The 25,000-nt window shown below is 42.9% G+C and overlaps 1 protein-coding gene across 5 annotated transcripts in view; it reads right to left on the bottom strand.

Annotated features, from left to right (window-relative positions):
* Nucleotides 1-25,000, bottom strand: part of LOC120936832 (probable cation-transporting ATPase 13A5) — a 153,259-nt gene that overhangs the window by 16,058 nt on the left and 112,201 nt on the right. For all 5 annotated transcript variants that reach the window (XM_040349535.1, XM_040349534.1, XM_040349532.1 and 2 more), the window contains 5 exons: nt 16,269-16,378; nt 9,560-9,656; nt 5,528-5,600; nt 3,055-3,229; nt 432-604 (listed from right to left, as the gene is read on the bottom strand). In XM_040349535.1, the coding sequence (XP_040205469.1) occupies nt 432-604; nt 3,055-3,229; nt 5,528-5,600; nt 9,560-9,656; nt 16,269-16,378 (628 nt within the window). The remainder of the gene's footprint in view (nt 1-431; nt 605-3,054; nt 3,230-5,527; nt 5,601-9,559; nt 9,657-16,268; nt 16,379-25,000) is intronic.

Raw genomic sequence — 25,000 nt, 5'->3', positions numbered from 1 at the left:
CTTATTGGACACATTTCTACAAAAGCAGGACATGTGCACCCTATCAGGAGTGAGGTCTTTTGTTTAGGCAGAGACACTGATTGGCTGGTTCTGCTGAATAGTCCGTTTTCTCAGAAGATGCAAATTAATACAAATCCCTCTATTGAGGCTTTGTTCGTTGCTTAGCAGCTGGAGAGAAACAGGGACTGTTAATGGGCTAGTATTTCACTGAATTTTTAGCAGCTATGGTAATGAGGGGTTGTAAAATGGGTGTGTTTTAACAAGTTTTTATGTCCACTTTACGTTTTAATCAGATGGATTGTTTTTAACACTGGGAAATTCTGTTGAAAAATGAGGTTCAGATATATAGACATTTTTAAGAACTTATAAAAGCTTTTCCAAATTTCATGGTACGCAGGAGAAATTAAGTCACGAAAGAAAATAGTACTTACAGTTTGTATATATTGGCTTTCTGAAAGGCATTCCTTTACAGAACACAAATTCCACAATAATAAGATTGATTCCACTTACAAACCACAATGTAGTTGTATTATAATTTCGATTAACCAAAAGGTCTTTACTTATTGTGATATTTTGAGCACTGTGATTTAAGGGAAGACATCCACTGCAATAGAGAAAATAAAAAGGAAAAATAGAGAATAGAAAGGAAAAATTAAAACTGTGTCCAGCTTTACTGTTTTTGAAAACAAAATAACTTTAGCTTACAACAAAAAAGACATATGCCGCGTACACACAGTGGGACTTTTGACCGGGCAAAACTCAGTCGGAGAACCTGCTCTCTATCTAAGTCCGTCAGAAATTCTGATGGAAAAAGTCAGATGGGGCACACACACGGTCGGCATATCCAGAAATTCCGACAGCGTGTACGCAGCATTAGGTTGAATTTGAAACATTTAATCGAAAATTTACTTTTAAGTAAAGATGACAAGAATGCTCATAATATTTTTTTGTCAAACCTGAGCTGTGCCTCAAAATATAAACCATGTGAGGTGAACACTGCAGTGTGATCTTGAAGATGTACTGCCCTGTGAGATTTACTGCTAGACTTCTTTAACATGTAAGTACTGTATAACCAAAACTTTTTTTTTTTCAAAGGGATGTAAAAAGGGTTAGAGCTGTCAGTTTTTTTATTGCTGTTCCTTTACCAAGGAAAAGCGTATAATTTGACAAAGTGGGCAAAAATTCCAGCGTTCATCTTAATGCCCAAACAGACAAAATTTGGTCCAAACCTAAGTTTGAACCAAACCATCAGCTCATTCCTAATTGTAACCAAGCTCACAAGTCCAATCTTGAATGGAAATCAACAATCATAGAAATCAACTATCAACATAATTTCCTGCTTGTGAGATTGGCTCACCAATGAATAAATGTAATTTATTAATTTGAGGCAGCCTACATCCACAGAAGATCTGTGGTTAGTTCTCCAAGATGTCTGGAACAACCTACCTGCAGAGTTCCTTCAAAAACTGTGTGCAAGTGTACCTAGAAGAGCTGATGCTGTTTTGAAGACAAAGGGTGGTCACACCAAATATTGATTTTATTTGGATTTCTTTTTTATTCCATTACTTTTCATTTTGTAGGTTTATCAAAATAAACTATTAACACTTCTATTTCTGAAAGAATTCTTAATTTACAGCATTTTTTCACACCTGCCTAAAACTTTTTTTGGAGTGCGGCTGTGCATATTTTCTTTTTCCATTTGTTAACTAAAACTTTTGCGCAGAAATGTATATACAGTGGGGCAGATTCACAAAGAATTGCATGGGCGCAGCGTATGTGAGATACGCTATGCCGCTGTAACTTACTGTTCCCAGCTTCGAATCCACAAAGAATTTGCGCCGTAAGTTATGACGGCATAGTGTATCTCTCGCGGCATAATGGCGCGCAATTCAAATGCGGCGAGTAGGGGGCGTGTTTCATTTAAATGAAGCGCGTCCCCGCGCCGAACGAACTGCGCATGCACTGTCACTAAATTTCACGCCGTGCATTGCGCTAAATGACGTTGCAAGGACGTCATTGTTTTGACGTGGACGTAAATTACATCCAGCCCGATTCACGGACGACTTACGCAAACAAAATAACAATTTAATATGTATACGCGGGAACGACGGCCATACTTAACATTGAGTACACCACCATATAGCAGCTTTAACTATACGCCGGAAAAAGCCAACAAGAGACAACGTAAAAGACGGCCGCTCGTACGTTCGTGGATCGTCAGAAATAGCTAATTTGCATACATGGCGCGGAAAACGACGGGAACGCCACCCAGCGGACGCCGAAGAATTGCATCTAAGATCCGAAGGCGTACGAAGACGTACGCCTGTCGTATCGAACCCAGATGCCGTCGTATCTTGTTTTGAGGATTCAAAACAAAGATACGACGCAGGAAACTTGAAAGTACGCCGGCGCATCACTAGATACGCCGGCGTACTCTCTTTGTGGATCTGCCCCAGTATATTTATTCATTATTTCTTTGTTTGGATATTTTGATCCCCCACACCTCTTACCCTCCTGGTGAAGTGATTTATTCTGCAAAACATGTTGAGGAATTTTGGACCCCCTTAACAACTTTTACATTGGTATCTTGATTCCAGGAATGGTGCATAACAAACCCATGGTCTCAGTGGATAAAGGATGGATACATTGCTGATTTATAGGGGACCATTTTACATTGGAGGTGATTTAATGTGTTTTTATTTTATATTCCTGTGTTATTATGCATTAATGCTATTGTATCACTTTGATTTTAAATTGAATACATTTGTTATATTTTAACCATATGTTTGTGAATGTTCCATTGGTACATAAAAAGTCCATATATTGTATGAACGCACAAGATGTCCTATTTATGATAATGTATGTAAGTAGTACAAAACATATTTTTAGAACTTGATGTTCTTGTTTGAGTTTAGACATCTGATCTAGACAAAAAGAAGGCGACTGCAATGTGTAGTATACTGTAAATTATAAAAAAAATAGATTCTGTAAAAATACATAACCAAATTAAATAAATTTAGTAACAAGTATCATACAAATTATGTTCTGAATTACCTGAAGACATCAAGTTCATTGTACCAAGGCTGATGTTGAACCACTGTGTAAGCAACTGTCTGCACAACCAAGGTGAATATGAAATGAAGAATCATTGACAGTAAGAGAGGTGGTGACATTAGCTGTCCAGATGGTCTGTATGGAGCCAGTTTGGGTGCTGCACCTGTTAAACTCACTTTAAAAAAAATACCCATATGTTAATAGTCACACAGCCTTAAGCAAAGTAATATGAAATGTGCACATTAAAGAATGACAGGGCATTTTAAATCAAAGAGTGTACATACTTGTTACACTAGGCAATGCTTTGTGTGCAGTTAAAGTGGTTGTTAAGCCACTGTGTTCTCTTCATACAATTCCAAGTGTTTGATAATGTTAGGTGCCCCAGTTTATGTGCTTTATAAAAAAAGGAGGGAGGGAGAGAGAGGACAGAGGAGAGCTGCGGATGGCGGAGACACGTAAACTGACCACAGAGTCAAGGCTTAGCCGTCATATTAAACCGTGGTCAGTTTACAGGGGAGAGGGCAGAACTAGGCAAGATCAGCCAGGTATTTCAGATGATACAAAGAACCAAACTACACAGTACAAGCACTGTGCTGTATAACATGCTTCATAGTTACAGGATCCATGTTTTTATTTATTTTTTAGGGTACCAAACGCTTTAATTCTAAGCTATACGTACGTTTTTTTTTTTTTGTTTTTTTTTGCTGCATGTCTATAAACTAAACCATTGAGCTTATATATAACTAAAACATTGTTTTTGTCAGGGTGAGGAGATTTTGGCAGCAGTGTAAAACGATAGTAAAGCCTGCTTTGGTATTTTTACCTACAGGTAAGCCTATAAAAAGGCTTACCTGTAGGTAAAATGAAATTCTCCTAAACGTACGTTTACTCACCCTGCATGCAGCCACTGATGTCACCGGCGCATGCACTCTAAAGGTCCAGCATACCATGCCGGACCTTCAGAGCTTCTTGACGGAAACAAGGGCTCCCGTGCGCATGCACAAGAGTGACGTCAACGCGACTCCAGCCACTCACAGTGCCAGAGCCTGAGAAACCGGAAGAAAGGTCGGGGGAAGATATCAGCCCTCTCATCAGTGACCGGACACTGCTAGAAGGGCCTTGTTCTAAGGTAAGTATTTCATAATGTGCTAGTATGGGATGCATACTAGCATATTATGGCATTGTCCTACAGGTGATTCTTTTATTTCTGCAGCAGTTTACTACCGCTTTAAGTCAGCAACATCTACTGAAAATTAACTATTAAGATACATTGGTCAAAGCCTTTCTACCGAGCTATCCAGGTTGGAGGTTTACTTCTTTCTACACCTGCACATTTATTAGCTTTCACAACTAATTTTACCATCTCCCAAATAGAGCAAGGAAAATTTCTGGATTCCCCAGAGTGAAAGCAAGCAACTGTAGCTGGCTACACGTGCAGAAAAAGGAGCATGGAATTATGATAATGCCATTTGGCTAAGTACATTCTTTTAGACCTCTTTCTGGTGACTTTCACTGTTTAGGGTCCCTAGAACTAAGTAGATTTCAAGCAGGGACCTGGCCCTAAATATTTTAACACTGTGATTTAAATTCCCTACTATGACATTGTAATGATACTAGATTAACTGCTACTGTATATTAATATTAAGGAATAGAGATCAAACTGCACCCCAACCAGTCTTTAAACTTTTAGAGTAACTACCCAACAAAGAAACAAAATGAACAGCCAACTTCATGGTGTTGATTTCTGGCAGGCAACATCACTGTGGCTGAGTGCAGTTGTGCTTTACTGCATGTGTTAATGGCTGCAGCTACACTGTGACTGTGCATCATTCCGCACTCGGTCAGCACTCACACCAGGGATGTAGATGGGGGGGGGGGGGAACAGGGGGATTCCAACCCTCCCAAGAGCATCCTGTCAAAAATTAACTGCATGGAGTTCCTGCTCTGCTGCTACTCGCTGGTGCCATGTGCGGCCGGGAGCAGAGCAGGGACACCATGCAGTTGATTTCTGGCAGTCAGCGGCACTGTGGCAGAGTGTAGTTGTGCTCGAATGCATGTGTTAGCGAGAGAGAATGATGTGGTCCAAGGCACCATAAGTAATTGGCCTTCATCCCACATTTTAACAGAAAGAGAGAAAGTTTGGTCGGCGGGACTTTAAAATACATTTTAAGGGGATTGCCTCAGACTTCCATGTTTTGGCTCTGGAAAAGGAATTGACGAGAAATCTCTTAATGGGACACAGATAACAAAAAGGGCTATTAAACTTCCTCCTAGAGTTTTGCCTTTATTCTAATTTCAGATGACAGTAATTCTAAGTGATAATACACTTTTGTTTTTCTGTATTATTCTTATTATTTAGTATTCAAGGTTTTCAATGGCCATGTGCACGTTAAATTGGCTTATTTATTTACATAATATAAAAGTATGTGTCAGAATTCAACAGGGAGAAAAGTAAAACAAGGAAGGTACTTGCATGTTAATACGACTGTGATGGTTATGGCCACATCCTGCATTAGATAATGCCGAGTTCCAAGAAGCTCCTTTTTCTGTATTTGATTAATAAAAAATAAAAATACATTTATGGGGAACAGATGAATTAATCTAAACAAGTCTAATAACATTACCCAATTTCTTGCTAACATTATACAGCAATTAAATATCTGTGTAACCAGCACAAGATTGATCTCTTATCCAGAGACCATGTTTACATGGACAAATAGAGGAACAATCTCCACAGTTAGCAGATATGGAATTTATATGCTGGGGTTAATTTACAACGAGAGTTAAAGCAAACTAGTTATTGCTAGTGTAGCGCTACCCTTAAATTAGCTGCTGGCAGTAACACTAAGTACCCAGCAGTAATACTATTTCAAAGAACGCAAGCACCCAATCACTTATTATATTGTCATCAAATAAAGTTAGTACCAGGCAGGCAGAGATAAGGGGTAAAAGGAATAATAATAGTAGAACTAATACAGTTGGTATACAGGATAATAAGCAATAAGGACAAGGCATAAGATGGCAGTTGCTGTCCAGATCAGCATAAACAGTAGCATGGCCACCCTCAGTGCAACAGCAATCAGTAGTAAGACTTGTACTAACAAACCACAGTAGCTGAACTGAGTGCACTAACAGTGGCAATGCTAGGTCCAAGACTATCCGGTAAGCACTGTCAGAACTTAAATGGTAAGTAGGCCGCCAAAATCCATACCAGACTCTTACCCGAGCATGCAACCTGGCAGGACACAGGAAAAGGGGGGGGCAAGAAAAATGCCCTAAAATACCTTAACATTTGGACAAGGGCCTTTTCCCTTACAACCAATGCCGGTGGTTGTGGGGCTCTGTGGGTGGAGGCTTATCAGAATCTGGAAGCCCCCTTTAACAAGGGGGCCCCCAGATCCCATGACCCCATGTGAATAGGCATCGGGTACATTGTACCCCTACTCAGGAGACAGTTTTGGACAAGTCCTTTATTAAAAAAAATTGTGTGCCACAATGTCCATTCATCTTCAATCACGGCATCCAACGTTCCAGAGAAAACAGAAAAACTCCACCTTAATGGGAGGCGTCTCCACGACTGCCGTGTTTTTGCTTTGACAGCTGTTATATAGGCAAGGGCGGGGGCAACCGGTGACATAACTGGGTGACCCCGCCCTCTTCTGACATCATTTGACATCATGTGATGTCATGTGACATCAGAGGGGTGGGGTCACCTGTTTATGTCACCGGGTGGCCCCGCCCTCAACTATATAACAGCTGTCATTGTAAAAAGGCTGCAGTCACGGGGGCGCCTCCTATCAAGGCAGAGTTTTCCAGTTTTTTTTCCTCTGGAACGCCGACACTGTGATTGAAGATAAATGGACATCACGAGACACGTTTTTTTTAATAAAAGACTTGTCCAAAACTGTCTCCTGTCATTTTTACTTTTTTTACACTTTTTTTGGTGAATGAGTAGGGGTACAATGTACCCTATACCCATTCACATGGGGGGGGGGGCGGTATCTGAGGGCACCCTTGTTAAAGGTGACTTTCAGATTCTAATAAGCTCCCCACCCACAGACCCCCACAACCAACGGGCAAAGGTTGTGGGGAAGAGGCCCTTGTCCCCATCCACATAGGGACAAGGTGTTTTGGGGGGACCCCAAAGCACCCTCCCCATGTTGAGGGCATGTGGCCTGGTACGGTTCAGAAGGGGGGACACACTCTTGTCCCCCTTTTCATGCCAAGTTGCATGCTCAGATAAGGGTCTGATATGGATTTTGGGGGGGACCCCCACGACATTTTCTTCTTAATTTTGGAGCGGGGTTCCCCTTAATATCCATATCAGACCAAAAGGGCCTGGCAATGGACTTGAAAGGGAACTCACGCTGTTTTTCTCAATGATTTTTATGTATATTGCCGGGACCCGGCAATACATTAGAGCCCCAAGCAGTTTTAAATCATTTTTTTTCCTTTAGAAATTTTATTTTGCTGCTCTCATTTATTACACTATGTACGGCCGGCGTGTAAGCAGCATTATATAGTGTGGGGCATGGACATAGCCCCCTGAGCCATGATTGACCAAATCCACCCTGTCATGGCTCTCACAGCAGAGCGCGGTGTGATTGGCCAAAGAATGCAGGTCAGGTGCATGCTTTGGCTAATCAGCAGCCGTCAATACACAGCGATCTCGCAGTGCATTGACTATCTGGCAGTTCATTATGGGCATTCCGCGGGCACTTGAATTACCCCCATAATGTTCTAAATTAGAAGAACGGGCGAACACCCGATGTTTGAGGTAAACTTACGTTCACCTCGAACATCGGGCTCATCCCTAATGGTGAGGAATAGGTGGGACAGGAGTAGTAGACAGGTTATATGATGGGGCAGTCCTTAAGATGTTTCTTCTGCTGGCTATCATTGGAACCCTTTAAGAAGCATTGATGCACAAAAAAGTGTTACTAAACCTAGGACCTTGCATTCACTATATCTGGTCTGCCACAGTACACAGAACATGGAAATGCAATTATTTTAGTAAATATAAACTGCTAAATACCTTTTCTCATCAGCAGCAGTCTTGTGACTTCTATCAGTGCATGGTTAAAACTTGTAGGTGTTTTCATTCTACTCTCACTGTCTCATGAGGCTGTAGGACCCCTGACCCTCCATCTGGAAGGTGCTGATTGGCCCTATACTGGTAATATGCACGCTAGGAAAAAAACCTCTCTAGCAATACACACCAAACTGAGCATGTTCAGAGTGACTCCAAAGGCTCTGTTCTATCAGGAGATGGATTGGGAACAGTGGAAGAAGGGAAGGATCAGAGAACAAAGGATCAAACAGCCTTTTTACACAATATGTAGAATTAACCCCTTAGGTTCCACAGTGAGTATAACAAGCATGCTTTACTGCACATATATACTGATTTTACTGTTGTGGATTTAGTAACACTTTATCAATAGTCCTGATGAACCTGCAAGCAGTTAAGGTATACGGTAAGGGTAGTAAAGTCGTTGCACTGATGCAATGTCCATAAGTGACAGGTACCAGACATAGATGGGTCAAATGCAGGGACAGATAAATAGAAGGTGTGAGTGGGTGGTAAATGGATGTTCTAGTACTTTTGTGGTCACAGTGCGAGTGCTGCTGATTGTGGGACCAATATTGAGCTGCATTCGCTTCTGGCTCAGGTTTCTCCTAGCTGGGCTGCTGATGGGCTAGGAGCACTCAGCCAGAAGTTTTCTCTCTCACAACCCCAGATGACAAAAGCACAGAGTTTTCCAGGCTGTTCAACAAAAATCCCCTTGTCTCCTCCAGTATCCTGGGATCTGTAGTTCCTGCTGTATCTCTGTGCAGTACATTGTTCTCCCCAAGGACTACATCCCCCAGTGTCTATTGCAGCACCGGTCCCTTCCCCTTGCCACCTATTAGTTCAACAGAAACCACTAGGAAGATTGGGAGTGCACGAGTGGCACTACAGGCACCAAGGAGATGAGCAGAAGAAAAAGAAACTACCAGAGACATCTAGTAGCTGGCTACATTAGTGAGTAAAGTGAAGGTGTGTTCATTTTCAATAACCAACGATGTTCTAGTAAAAATCTATTTTTTTAATTTACCTCACTGATAATTGGCTATTTAAAGTGAGAACAGGTTCACCGTATCTACAACTAACATCATAGGGGGCTTGACTGCATACTATGGTGCACTTTAAACAGAAGCAGAGGAAGGCTCACTCCCCTGTTCGTTATTCACTGCTGTTGAATGTCCTAGTTTGTCACTTCCTCCTCACTCGTGGCATGGCCATAGCAATTTGAGAACTTGGTAAAAACTGAGCCAATTCTTTTACCAGATTGTATTTGGTCTGTGTATTTCAACAGAGAATACACTAGGTGGTCCCACAATGCCGTGTATATATATGTAGGTGTTAAGCAAAGAGAAATACTTTTTTGGGTGGAGTTGGTTAATAATGCGGTTTGCTATTTTGATGTATAAATATAAATTTTCTATTGTTGATAGAACATCATACCCAAAACAGGAGCATCACACAAATGAGTTCAATCATGGCATACATTGCTATATACTTGAACATACAGAATGAAGTGACAAGTGAGTTTCGTCCCTCTCTGTGATAGAAAGAAAAGAATTTGGTTACGCAATTATTAATAATGTATCATATCAATAAACTATCATATCAACAGTCTTAACAATACTTGCATCATCTGCTTTTTATGTGAATACATAAACATAGTCTATGGCCCAGATTCTCGTAGATTGGCGTAAAAATGGGCAGGCGTAACGTATCTGATTTACGTTACGCCGCCGCAAGTTTTTCAGGCAAGTGCTTTATTCACAAAGCACTTGCGTGTAAAGTTGCGGCGGCGTAACGTAAATCACCTGGCGGAATTCAAATTCGGCGGGTAGGGTGCGTGTTTCATTTAAATTTAGCGCGTCCCCGCGCCGAACGAACTGCGCATGCGCCGTCCCTAAAATATCCCGGCGTGCATTGCTCTAAATGACGTCGCAAGGACGTCATTGGTTTTGACGTGGACCTAAATTACGTCCAGCACCATTCACGGACGACTTACGCAAACGACGTAAATTTATAAATTTCGACGCGGGAACGACGGCCATACTTAACATTGGTTGTGCCTCTTATAGCAGGGGCAACTTTATGCCGGGAAAAGCCTAACGTAAACGTCGTAACTTTACTGTGTCGGCTGCGAGTACGTTCGGGAATTCGCGTACAGTATCTAGCTAATTTGCATACTCTACAGGGAAATCCACGGAAGCGCCACCTAGCGAGCAAAAAAAAATTGCAGTTAAGTTCCGACAGCGTAAGAGACTTACGCCTGCCGAATCTAATGGATATTTATGTGTAACTGATTCTAAGAATCAGTCACATAGATACGACGGCCCAGATTAGGATTTACGACGGCGTACATGGCGCTGCGCCGTCGTAAGCCCTTTGAGAATCTGGGCCTATATATTGAATACTGTAAAAAAAAATACATATTAGAGGAGCAGTGTCCGCGGTGACAAGGAATCAATGCACGGATCATGCTATTAATACATTGCTCAACCAAAATACTAATAGGAAGTCTTTCATGTTAAAGGCACACAGAACAATGAAATGATAGTTACTGCCATGTTTGACAAACTGCTTCTGTAATGCAATCTCATTTGGCTTTTAGGGATGAAGTTCAGGTTTACGGTTACCATGGGATTGAGATAAATCATGCAGGCTGAATATTTGCATTCCAGGTACATGTGTATATTTGCAGAATCAAAAACATAATGCACTATATAGCCTTTAAACTATTGCCAGCAGGCTCAGAAAGGATACAAAGGTGGCCTTTGGTTAAGTCAGAAACCGCCGGTATGTCCCTTTGATGGTGAGCCACGAGCGCCGTTAATCAGCGCGGAGCTGAAGCCTTGAGGGACCTTGAGTGGACGCCTGCTGGGTTACTTGGCGTGAAGGTTTTCCTCATTTGCACTTTGGAGTATTTTTGAAGATATTTTTGAAAGGCCAGGCTTCTTCGTGATGACCTTTCTCAAAAGACTCTGTGCTTTGAAGTCTTCAATAGAGCGTTTTAGATGATAGAGTTGACTGTATGGGATGTTGCTAATCCATTTCTTGTGATGGCAGCTTTGTGTATGTAAATAGTAATTTCCAGCTGTGGGTTTGAAATGAGTCCGGTAAGCATATTTTGGATTCTTGATCATGGAATAATTCAAGATCAACAAATATGAGCTCATTTGGGTCAGTGACAGAAGTAAAGAGTGTACCGAATGTGTTATTGTTACAATATTGAAGAAACATAGTAATTAGGTTGGTATCTCCTTGCCAGATGATGGTGACGTCATCAATATATCTGCCATAGTAGACCAGATGCATGAGAATGGGTTCTCAGCCCAGATATAGAGGTCCTCCCAGTATGCCATGAAAAGATTGGCATAGCTGGGGGCAAAACTGGCACCCATTGCTGTATCTCTAGTCTGCAGATAGTATTCCTGTGCAAATTCTAAATAATTATGGTGTAGAATGAACTTGATGGCTTGAAGGATGAAATTTGCTTGTGTGGGATTTAGGGTTTCCGCTTTACATAGGAAATTACGGACAGCCTCTAGACCTACATCATGTGGGATTGAGGTATAGAGTGAGGTGACGTCAAGTGAAACCCAGTGATAGTCAGTATCCCAGATGTAATGGCGCAGAGTGTCTACTAGATGGCTAGAGTCCTGTATAAAGGCCAGGAGCTGTTGAACAATGGGTTGTAGAAAGAAATCTACATAGTCCGATAGGGGGTTGGTAAGGCCACCAATAGCTGCTATGATAGGTCTACCCGGTGAGTGGAGTGGGTGGGTCCTTGTGGACTTTTGGTAGGTAATAAAGGTACTGGGTGGAGAAAAAATTGGGACAGAGAAAAGATCTTTCGCTAGGGTTAAGGACCCCATCATCTCGGGCTGTGCCTACCATACATTGAAGTTCTGTTCTAAATGTTTTAATAGGGTTTTGTCCAAGCTTAGTGTATGTCTTCTGGTCTGATAGGAGTCTCGGTGCTTCAATTAATAGAGAATATTAGCTAAATTCCCATTACAATACATTATATATTCCTCTTTATTCAAGTTGACTGTTCCTCCTCCCTTGTCTGCTTGTTGAATGACGATCTTAGGATTGGATTGTAATTTCTGAAGGGCTTGTTTTGCGCACAAATAGACTTTAATTTATTGTAAACCAATGAATAGAAAGTTTCCACATAGGGGCCTTTGTCCTGATATGGAAAGAACTTTGGGACAGGTTTGAAACCTGTATGGATCTCATTGATCTTGTCCTGTGCAGAGCTCCTGTAGGATGTCCAATGCACGTGTATCTGGGGATTCCAATAGGTTCAGGAATTCTATGGTTTCTGGTTCTTCCTTAGGAATAAAGATAGATTTCTTGGGTTATTGTTGTGATTGTGATAAGACCTGATAATGGAGAGTGAACAGATGAACCTGTTTAGATCCTTGAATAATTTGAATAAGTTGGGAGGAGCTGAGGGAGCAAAGTTGAGTCCCTTGTGTAATAGAATCAGTTCAGATTCTGTTAAAGGACTAGATGACAAGTTAAAGATTTTCATAGAAGATCGGAAGGGGGGGATATATATATGTTGTATACAGTTCCAACTCATACTAATGTTTATCTTTCACCACCAGTAATTCAAAATCTCTCTATACATACTTCTAAATGTTTTTTATATGTATACTCTGACCGCTTTTGTCTTCTTGTATTGTAATTGCTTATCCAGCTGAAGCCATTTTTGTGGCACTGCCTGGGTTAATTGCAACCCCTATTTAAACTCAACACCAGCGCCAGAGGATCAGCTTATGCAGGAGGCGTGGTCGTGCTCCAAAACGCGTTCTGATTGGCCAAACACAGGCTCCCAGGTTTACAGCTCCGGATCACCTTAATGCAGAGTAACCCAGCTGCTGTCCACCCGAGGTCCCTCTAGGCTTCAGCTCCCCGCTGATTAACGGCCCTCATGGCTCACCATCAAATGGACATACCGACAGTTTCTGTCCCCATGCTGAACGTGGCAAGCCCTCACCCACTGAGCACTATGTGAGTGCAATCTATATTGTCAGTATTTTTCTTATCCTAATAAAATAATGCTGCACTAGGAATTGCATGGCACCTATTTTCCCTTTCTTGCTTTAGGATCAGTTATCTACATCAATTCTGATTGATAGCTATTTGGGCAAAAAAAAAACGTTTTCTGTCGTTTTTTTCTTCTGATAAGGAAAGACTTTTTGTCCTTTATTTTGTGGTTATTGAGTAGAAATTTGGGTATTTCAAACATTTTATGGGGGTATAGTGGAGCATTTACTTGTTACAGAGCATCTGCTTTTTGATCTGCCTTTTGTTCACAGCAAGCCAATGCCTTTTTTTGAAAGAGCTTAGTGTGAGAACAGTGTGCACCTAAACCACTCCACATTATATCATGGGTTGCAGGAAAGAAATTCCCTTATCAACACAGACAGTGTATAGCAGCCACTTGCGAAAATTGCAAGCAAACCGACAGGCTGGTTGTACCAAAGTTGATCAATCGATCAACTTGATACATTCAGCATGACCATTAATGGTCTGAACCGTGTATGGCCAGTCTAAGATAGATAGATAGATAGACAGGTACTGTAGATAGATAGATAGATAGATAGATAGATAGATAGATAGATAGATAGATAGATAGATAGATAGATAGATAGATAGATAGATAGATAGATAGATATACACCAGTTAGGCCTACTGTTCATAATTAAACCTGCCCTGCTGCTTGCCAATTTTACACTACTGTGTAATCCAAATAATGCAGCTTTAGCGCCTTCTATTCGCATTAAGTGCAACAGGGCATGTACATTTCAACAATTTACAACATAAACAAGTAATAGGACTAGTCATACATAGAACTGGTCATGCCCCAAATAAAGTAGCAAAGTGTACACAGCAAAGCAAAATGTCTATCACACATATCATAAGCACATAATAAATACCATGCCTATGTAATTTGATTGTTCATGTGCAATCAACACACCAGTATAAGAACATAAGGCTGTCAGGTACCATAGGGCAGTAGAGTAGTTTGAGTATATTAGCTAACTTCCCATTACAATACATGCAATTACCCTATGTCAATTCTGTTTAGTGATTTCAACAACTTTGAATTTTAAAACAATATCTTATTTTCATCATTAAGGGTGGAGCTCACCAAGCATGTTTCACACGTACGCATATTCTAACTTTTGTTCACCACCTTAACAAACATTGTCATATTATAAAAAAGTGCACAAATGCAATATGCTAAGATTGCTAAAGTGTCTTACCAAAAAGAGGCCTTCTATATTATCACCGACTCTATCTCAGGCTTTAGTCTTATGGGATTCACTTAAGAACAATTCCTCTCTAGTTTCTAGGGGTAGGCCTTTATCGAGTATATTTCAAGACCCATCTTTTGTTTCTAAAATAGATAAAGACTCCTTCAAATGGTGGCATGATAAGGGGTTGTATCATATAGGACGCTTCTTTTCACGTTCAGGTCCTCTCCCTGAACAGCATTTCATTGATAAACTAGGTCTCCCTGTTTCGGAAAAACTGAGATTTTCTCAGCTGCATGACCACGCACAAAGCCTATGGGATAGTGACTTGATCTCTGGATTTTTGACACCTTATGAAAGTAAATGTGATCAGGATTTGATCAGGAAGGGAAATATGTCAGTTATCTATAAATCGCTTGCTGCTAATAACACCAAATTACCTCATATGCTGGCTTGAGAAAGGGAACTTAATAATGATTGGGACTTATCGGACTGGTATAAAAATTATACCAGATCCATCAAAGGTTTTGTCAATATATCTCTTATAGAAGCTAACGTAAAAATGTATACAAGATGGTATTTAGTTCCTCTTAAACTGGCCTCCATGTATCAGTCAACTTCATCCCTATGCTTTAGAAACTGTCAGGGATTGGGGTCCATGATACACATTTGGTGGGAATGTCCCAAAATACGGGGATACTGGAATAAGGTGTTTAATATTGTCAGACGAGTCACAGGATGTAACTTGCGTCAATCCCCTACAATTGCTTTACTTAATGGAATGTTACCTCAGATTTCCAAGGTTACTAGACAGCTCATCCTATACATTATGACAGGCGCCAGGATCACCCTCGCAGCTGCATGGAAAAAGTCGACTGTATCCATTTTATATATGAAAAGGAAGGTTACATGGATTATGGAACAAGAGAAGAGGGTCTGTTCCATGTTGGATAGGTCTACTCTTTTCTATGAGATCTGGGAACCCTGGTTGAAATACAAGGGGATACCTAATACCCGTAAAGGTTATGATAACATATATGTCTTCATGTTGATGTAAATTAATGGCAGGCAGGCTGCCTAACTCTTCTGATCATCTTCTAACTCTCTTTCCTTTTTCCTTTTTCACCCCCCCTTCTGCCTTATGTTGTTCTTCTTTCATCTTACCTTTGATTCTTCTTTTGTTTTATTTCGTTGCTTTTATTTTCTATGAGGATGGAAGTTACAATGTTGTACATCCTCAATACGTTTTACTTTCAAAAGATCTGTTTATTTTGAGGTAATTGAAGAATTCCATCCAGCCTTTGGAGAATTTAGGTTTGTTGAGGATCTTGAAAATATGTTATCAGTTACGGATGTGTTAAAGTATTGATTTTCGGAGGGAGGGAGGATTGGAGGGTTGGCTCGGCCTCTGGGACACAGAATGTTCCCGTTAGGGGTGTCGGGGAGGTTGGGGTAATCCGGAATTCTTTTCCTTTGATTAATCTCTATAATTTGGGCTGATACACACATTGTGTTTCCTTTTTATATACTGTGTGGTATTAATGGACCTAGGGATTCCTTAAATTATAGAGATATTCCTTTTTTTTATTTTTTTCCTTTCAAAAATGAATTAATACTTTAGATTACTTTATTCTATATGCTTATATAAACTACCTTACCCTTACCACTTGGTGAGGAAAATGTGGAATTGCTAGATATGAGAGGAAGTTAGTAAGATGGGAATAAATGTTATAAAATACACTTAATTTATTATATTTATGTATGCTATTTACATATGTCCTGCTATTTTAATACAATTGTATACTCTTCTTTTATTGAAAATAAACTTTAAACTTGAATGAAAAAAAAAAAAAAAAGATTGCTAAAGTATAAGATGAACTTACTTGATAAGCTTTGGAACACATTCAATATTGGGAGTTTTTGATGTAAAAGGTGAAGCCACAGAAGCCTCTAGTTCTGACAGTGAAATACCAGCATGAGCCATTTTCAAAGCCTGCAAATTACATCGATAAAAATGTTGATCATATTAAGTCGTTTGCTATTTTTCTATTTCTTCAAAGTTTGCCCAAATTTACATACAGAATTTATTTTAACTTTCCATTGAAAAGACCACACCAAAAATGTCAATGGCAATTTTTATAAGCTGATCAATAGTACACCATGTTGAGGTAATCCAACAACCAGGACCATACAGTTATTTCAAGCACAGCTGATTACTAACTCAACTTAGAGCTATATGTATCTTGTAAGTAAAGGCACAACAATTATGTAACAAGGCACTGCAAAGAGCCATGGAGCACACTATTCCATAGCAATAGCAACAATGGCAAATGATAGATGCTAAGTAGTGTCTATTACTATGTTTAACAACTTTTAAAAGAAAATTGTAACGAAGAACAGTTTATCTTTTCTGCGCTCTCCTGAAAATTCAGACTCCTTGGCTGTCATTGTGAATAAAGTTGATCAGCGCCAAAATAAAATTATAATAAAAAATATAATAAAGCTGCTCCTCAAAGACAATTGGTGATTGCAATATATGAAGGTGTGTATAGAGGGCGCTATACTACAAGTGACACAAATTAAAAAGTATCCCCTATAATAGTGAAAATAATGAAATAATAGAAAACTTCAATGTATACTATAACAATCATGCAAGGTAATTATAATGCTAAATCATAGAAATAATTCATACAGTGTCTCTATGGCATAAAGTGTCTCTATGACATATAGTCCCAATATTGAGTGCAGGGAAATTAGTGATCCACTCTTCTTAACTGCTGTAATCTTGATTTAAGTGAAAATACCACCACCACACTTGAATAATTCTTCTTTCACCCAAAAATGTGCTGGGGAAAATGGATGCGCTTACCAGAAAAATTTGACTACTTTAGTGAAAAAGATAGTCAAATAAGCTTTAGCAGGATTGTGCCTGCACACATGCTGACATGATAATACTTGAGTAACCTCGGGCCTGATTCTCAAAAGAGATACGCAGACTTAACTGCTGTTCAGCCTGCGTATCCCTGTGCCTAATTTTGGAAACGATTCTCAAAAGGCTTTTTCCAAAGTTAGGCAGAAAATCTGACAGGTGTAAGACACTTACACGGTCAGATTTTAGGATGCAGTACCGCATCCGCCACTGGGGGCATTTCTCATTGAAATGCAGCTTTGCGTATGCAAATGAGGACTTAAGCAGATTTTCAAAGCATTTCAGCACTTTGATTTCTGCGTAAGTTCCGAATTTGCCTGCGCAAAACTAGGGCTGGTTTTATAATGTGGAAAGTTAGTCACACATTGTAAAGGCCCATTCCAGCGACGGCATTTGGTATGCATTCCTGAGGGAGAACTCCACGGCAATTTTTAAATTCAAAACCGCCATGGGTTCCCCCCCAGGAGCATACCAGGCCCTTAGGTCTGGTATGGGTTGTAAGGAGACCCCCCTCCGCCGAAAATTCGACGTAGGGGGTCCCCCTACAATCCATACCAGACCCGTATCCAAAGCACGCTACCCGGCCGGTCAGGAATGGGAGTGGGGACGAGCGAGCGTCCCCCCCCCTCCTGAGCCGTGCCAGGCCGCATGCCCTCAACATGGGGGGGTTGGGTGCTCTGGGGCAGGGGGGCGCACTGCGGGCCCCCCCACCCCAGAGCACCCTGTCCCCATGTCGATGAGGACAGGACCTCTTCCCGACAACCCTTGCCATTGGTTGTCGGGGTCTGCGGGCGGGGGCTTATCGGAATCTGGGAGTCCCCTTTAATAAGGGGGCCCCCAGATACCGGCCCCCCACCCTAAGTGAATGGATATGGGGTACATCGTACCCCTATCCATTCACCTGGAGGCAAAAAAGTAAGTTAGTAAACACACAACACAAGGCTTTTTAAAATAATTTATTATTCTGCTCCGGATGCCCCCCCTGTCTTCGTTATTAGCTCAATTACCAGGGGGGGCTTCTTCTTCCACTCTCCGGGGGTCTTCTTCCACTCTCCGGGGGTCTTCTCCGCTCTCCGGGGGGGGTTTCTTCTTCCGCTCTCCGGGGGGGGCTTCTCCGGACTCCGGGGGGCTTCTTCCATCTTCTCCCCTCTTCCGCTGTTGACTCGGCGAACCCCGGTTCTTCTGCAGCTCTCCAGTGCCTTCTTCTTCAGCGCTGGCTGCCTGCTATGTTTGTGTGTTAGCTCGATTTCAAACAGGCAGCCGGCGCGGTCTTCTGTGACGTCAGGGTCTTGTCTTCTGTTCTTCCGATGTTGACTCGTCGCCTGTTGTCGCTGTAATGATGGAAGCGCGCCTTGCATCCCATTTATATAGGCATCACCGTCCCATCATGCTCCGGCAGGTACCCACGTGGTGGGTGCCTACCCACGTGCACCCACCACGTGGGTACCTACCGGAGCATGATGGGACGGTGATGCCTATATAAATGTGATGCAAGGCGCGCTTCCATCATTACAGCGACAACAGGCGACGAGTCAACATCGGAAGAACAGAAGACAAGACCCTGACGTCACAGAAGACCGCGCCGGCTGCCTGTTTGAAATCGAGCTAACACACAAACATAGCAGGCAGCCAGCGCTGAAGAAGAAGGCACCGGAGAGCTGCAGAAGAACCGGGGTTCGCCGAGTCAACAGCGGAAGAGGGGAGAAGATGGAAGAAGCCCCCCGGAGTCCGGAGAAGCCCCCCCCCGGAGAGCGGAAGAAGAAACCCCCCCCGGAGAGCGGAGAAGACCCCCGGAGAGTGGAAGAAGACCCCCGGAGAGTGGAAGAAGAAGCCCCCCCTGGTAATTGAGCTAATAACGAAGACAGGGGGGGCATCCGGAGCAGAATAATAAATTATTTTAAAAAGCCTTGTGTTGTGTGTTTACTAACTTACTTTTTGCCTCCAGGTGAATGGATAGGGGTACGATGTACCCCATATCCATTCACTTAGGGTGGGGGGCCGGTATCTGGGGGCCCCCTTATTAAAGGGGACTCCCAGATTCCGATAAGCCCCCGCCCGCAGACCCCGACAACCAATGGCAAGGGTTGTCGGGAAGAGGTCCTGTCCTCATCAACATGGGGACAGGGTGCTCTGGGGTGGGGGGGCCCGCAGTGCGCCCCCCTGCCCCAGAGCACCCAACCCCCCCATGTTGAGGGCATGCGGCCTGGCTCGCTCGTCCCCACTCCCATTCCTGACCGGCCCAGTAGCGTGCTTTGGATACGGGTCTGGTATGGATTGTAGGGGGACCCCCTACGTCAATTTTTCGGCGTGGGGGGGTCTCCTTACAACCCATACCAGACCTAAGGGCCTGGTATGCTCCTGGGGGGGGAACCCATGCCGTTTTTTTCTTTGAAAATTGGCATGGAGTTCACCCTCTCAGGAATGCATGCTGAGCGATGCTGTCATTTTTTTTTATAATCATTTGTTTTCCCGGCGCATCTTTTTTTTTCACCCGTCGCAACTTTAGTGTCCCGTCGAAATTCTCAAAGCCGCCCGGCGTTAATTACGTTCGCGCGCTGCACGTCGGGAAAATTACGTCACACGCATGCGCAGTACGGCCGGCGCGGGAGCGCGCCTCATTTAAATTTTAAACGCCCCCAGGAGAGGAGGACCGCCTTACGACGGCGGCACTTAAGTTACACGGCCTGAAATTTCTACCTAAGTGCTTTGACGATCGGGCACTTAGGTAGAAATTTTAAGTCAGTGTAACTTAACTGCTGAAATTTAAGTTACGCAGACTTTTTGAGAATTTGGCCCCTCGTTCCTGGCATTCCAGTCAGGATATATGAAAAAACCGAAGGGAAATACAATAGTGTAATACTGTTTTATTCAAAATTAAAAAACACACGGAAAAGCCAAAAGCCTCTTACTTTAAAAGTGCCTGCAGACATGTCACAGCTAAATCCGCGGTTAGTAGTGGGTCGTCTGGATCCGTTGCTACCTCCGTAGCAAACGTACAGGTTCCTGGCTGCTAGCTCCACAGGTCAGAGAGCATGTCACGTGACCAGGTACCAGGCAGTGGCGGCTGGTGCTCAAAATTTTTGGGGGGGCACAAACGGAAAAAAAAAAATTGCAGCGTCACTGTGCCCATCACATGCAGCCACTGTGCCATCAAACGCAGCCACTGTGCCATCAAACGCAGCCACTGTGCCATGCCACCAAATGCAGCCACTGTGCCATCAATTGTCACCACTGTGCCATGCCATCAAACAGCAACTGTGCCATCAATTGTCACCACTGTGCCATGCCATCAAACGCAGCCACTGTGCCATCAATTGTCACCACTGTGCCATGCCATCAAACGCAACCACTGTGCCATCAATTGTCACCACTGTGCCATGCCATCAAACGCAGCCACTGTGCCATCAATTGTCACCACTGTGCCATGCAACACAGCAACTGTGCCATCAATTGTCACCACTGTGCCATGCCATCAAACGCAGCCACTGTGCCATCAATTGTCACCACTGTGCCATGCCATCAAACGCAGCCACTGTGCCCCTCAACTTTTGCCACTGTGCCAATTGTCACCACTGTGCCCTTTAATTGTCACCACTGTGCCCCATGATGCCACTGTGCCCATTGTCACCACTGTGCCCCATGATGCCACTGTGCCCATTGTCACCACTGTGCCCCATGATGCCACTGTGCCCATTGTCACTCACCACTGTGCCCCATGATGCCACTGTGCCCATTGTTACCTCTGTGCCCTTTGTCACCACTGTGCCCCATGATGCCACTGTGCCAATTGTCACCTCTGTGCCCTTTGTCACCACTGTGCCCCATGATGTCACTGTGCCCCTTTCCCTGTAAAAAGCACTTACCTGAGGATTCCATGTGCTCCCTCGATGTCTTCTGCCGCTGTGGTGAAGCTTCAGCCAATCAGGTTCCTGATAACCAGAATCCGGGAACCTGATTGGCTGAAACGGCCGTTTGTCTTATACAATGAGCGCAGATTGCCTGCGCTCAGAGTATAGACAGCTGAGAGCCGGAGAAAAGCCTATCAGAGCCGCTGGCTTTGATAGGCAGTTCCCCTCAGCCAACCAGCTGCCGCTATTCGGGTAACCGGCGTCCCGCATCCGGTTATCTGAATAGACCAGGCAGCGCTGGCAACCAGCAATAACATACATTTGTGCATTTATGCACGAATGTGTGTTATTTGCGAGAGGGGGTGGCGCTGCAGCGCCCTCTATAGACGGCCGCCAGAACTGCGGCTAAAATGTCAAAATGACATTTTAGCCGAATAAAAGTTCTTAAAGGGCCCGTTTTTTTTTTTTTTTGTGACTGTAGGAGGGGGGCGGCGCCCGTGCGTCCCTATGGACGGGCCGCCACTGGTACCAGGTACTTGGCGGCGGTACCTAGAAGCTCTAGAACTAAAACCAGACAGAACCTGAGAATAACTTCTTAATAGAAGGGGGACCAGAGTTACGCTAGGTTAGAGAAAGCCATAAACCATAGCTCACCTGATCCTATGATGCTCAAGAGAAAAAAGGGATCCATGCATGGAATGAATGTCCGGTTGGACCTTCATCTAGTCAAGGCAATGTCTGCCAAGGGAAAACCCTAAGGATATTGGAAATTTTTGAGTCCACATAGAGAAACAAGATTTAATCCCACAAAGTAAGTCTGACAAAATCATGTAAGTATCATAGGAACTCCCCATACTAGCTGTAGACAGGTAATAGAAATTAGATCTGCACCAAAATTTAGCAAGGAGGACTGCACATCCAACAAAGCTAGGGACTAAGCTCAGCTCCCACCCATTTTCAAGAAGCCATCCAAAGAGAAAACTTGCATAAATGTAGTAGAGCCTTGAAAACAAGGGATGCTCCTGACTCCCCAGATCCAATGATACATCAGCCTATGGAGCAACTATCAGGAGTCTTATCAGGAAAGAACATTCACCTTGGTAAATGCAAAACCAGGAAGATAACCAGAAAAGCTTTCCTTTTGGATCTGCAAAACAAACATTAAAAAAAAGAATCTAGACCCATGTTTGCATTTCCCGCATTTTGTGCTACTGCCAGAGGATTCATACATCAGGAAAACCTGTTTGTTCAGCATGTATAAGGCCCAGGGTACCATGAGGGCTCTTCTGAAGTTCTCTACCTGCATTGCAGGATCTTAAACATACATTGGTGTATGAACTACTGCTCCATGTCCAGAAAGCAACCAGCTGGGAAAAACTGGCTTCCAGAAGTGGAGACAATGGACAAGAATAAAACACAGTTTTGTTCAAGTCAGAATCTATACTACCTATCTTTATCACAGCAAGTTCCCCTATTCCTCCTTGATGATAGAGGTACGGAGGGCAGGTAGTTCGAGGTATGGAAGTATGGTGTGATGTTTAGGTGAGACATCAGGGGTCTAAAGACCCTGACATCTCATTTAAAAGAGCTTTTGGTCCACTATGTGATATAAAATAACTCAAAATTGATGACTTGTAGGGGCTAATAAAGTTTTGCCTACGGAAAATCAGGGCACAGTCCTTGGTCGCTGTTTTACATGCACACATAATTATAAGGCTTGACAAGTTGGCTATATTTTACTTAGTGCTACCTCAACTTTTATCTTTTATAAAAAAAAAGTAATATGATGTGTTTTTCTAAATAAAAACAAGGTACAGCGCTAAGTGAACAATGATATAACCAAAAAATGTGTGAAATAAAATTGGTGAAAAGCAAACAACTGTGACATAGAAATTCCAAGTTATGAATAATGAAATCCATATACTGTGATCCACATCAAATTAAAGTGAATAGAAAGAAGTCCATAAATAGTGATATACTTCAAGATGAGGTGAAATAAAATAAGATGAAAATCTTCTTTCACCAAAAGGACACCCAAATCGTGAGATGTAGTCTCCTTACCACATATGTATGACCGTCATTACAGCGGTCTAATTAGGCACTGGGATGTTTATAGTCTTCCCGAATAGACTGACTCCAGGCATATATGATGAAGTGGCAATTCCAAAATACATTCGCTCCAAGAGGTGAGTGGATGATTCAGACTCAAACCAGAAACAGGCATCCAACGACTCCAAAGAGACACACACAGCAGCAGGGCGGTTCCAGTCCACACTCAGTCAGGCCAGGCAGACAGGCAGGGGTCGGTGACGGTCCGTCCGTTGCTCAGCTCCAGTCTGGGGTACTGCTGTGGCTGAGGCTCGGCTCTCCTCTCCACGACCACACAGCCTTGGAATCCTTTCTAATTTATAGCTAGTCATGTTCCTCCAACTTAAAATATCTTCTTTGCAAACCTGGTAACAGTATTCTGACATAATTTAATAAGACTTGTCCTTATTGCCATACTGCCTAAATTGGCGCACTGTCACAGAAATTAAAAGATAGGCAATCTATTGAAAAAAAAAATTAATCCATGCCCTTAAGTTTATTGCAGGGAGTTCATCTTTGGTGTGTGTCTTGCATGTCCAAATGGATGCTGGTGGCACAAAGATTTTATTTTGAATCTCCCAGCTAGCAATCAATTTGAAAGATTTTAGCAAGTGTATAGGAACTGCCTGTTTCTGTATTTAAAATACAGAAACATGTAAGGATAAGAAACTACTGTACATATCGGACCAGCAAGAGCTTCCAGTAAAACTGGACATTCAATATATGAAGCAACGATATCATGGGCGTCCGCTGAAATTTTTTCAGGGGGGGGCGCTTCGACAGCAGCGATACAGTCGCATTTAACCCTTTCTTCGACCGCTAGTGGGGATTAAACGTGTCCCCCCTCCTGCATCACTGGACCCCTTTACATTACACAGCACCCTGCATCACTGGACCCCTTTACATTACACAGCACCCTGCATCACTGGACCCCTTACATTACACAGCACCCTGCATCACTGGACCCCTTACATTACACAGCACCCTGCATCACTGGACCCCTTTACATTACACAGCACCCTGCATCACTGGACCCCTTACATTACACTGCACCCTGCATCACCGGACCCCTTTACATTACACAGCACCCTGCATCACTGGACCCCTTACATTACACAGCACCCTGCATCACTGGACCCCTTACATTACACAGCACCCTGCATCACTGGACCCCTTACATTACACAGCACCCTGCATCACTGGACCCCTTACATTACACTGCACCCTGCATCACCGGACCCCTTTACATTACACAGCACCCTGCATCACCGGACCCCTTTACATTACACAGCACCCTGCATCACTGGACCCCTTACATTACACAGCACCCTGCATCACTGGACCCCTTACATTACACAGCACCCTGCACTGTGTAGGACATTTACCCTCCTCCCCCCCCTCCATGCTGCATATTAAAAAAATCACAGAAAGTCATCACTGTTAATCTTCAGACTGCATGCATGCAGTCTGAAGATTATTAACTGTGAATGTGATGACTGTCTGTGATTTTTTTAATATTCAGCATGACGGCGGGGGGAGGGGGGTAAATGTCCTACACAGTTGCACTGGTCATGGTAACTCATGTATTAATGTCCTGCACAGTGCAGGACATTAATACATGAGTTACTATGACCAGTGCAACTGTGTAGGACATTTACCCCCCTCCCCCCCCGCCGTCATGCTGAATATTAAAAAAATCACAGACAGTCATCACAGTTAATAATCTTCAGACTGCATACAGAATGATGCA

The sequence above is a fragment of the Rana temporaria genome, chromosome 4 (genome assembly GCF_905171775.1).
Source record: "Rana temporaria chromosome 4, aRanTem1.1, whole genome shotgun sequence".
NCBI classification, from domain to species: domain Eukaryota; kingdom Metazoa; phylum Chordata; class Amphibia; order Anura; family Ranidae; genus Rana; species Rana temporaria.
Note: the sequence above shows the minus strand (reverse complement) of the source record. Positions and strands in the feature narration are given on the sequence as shown.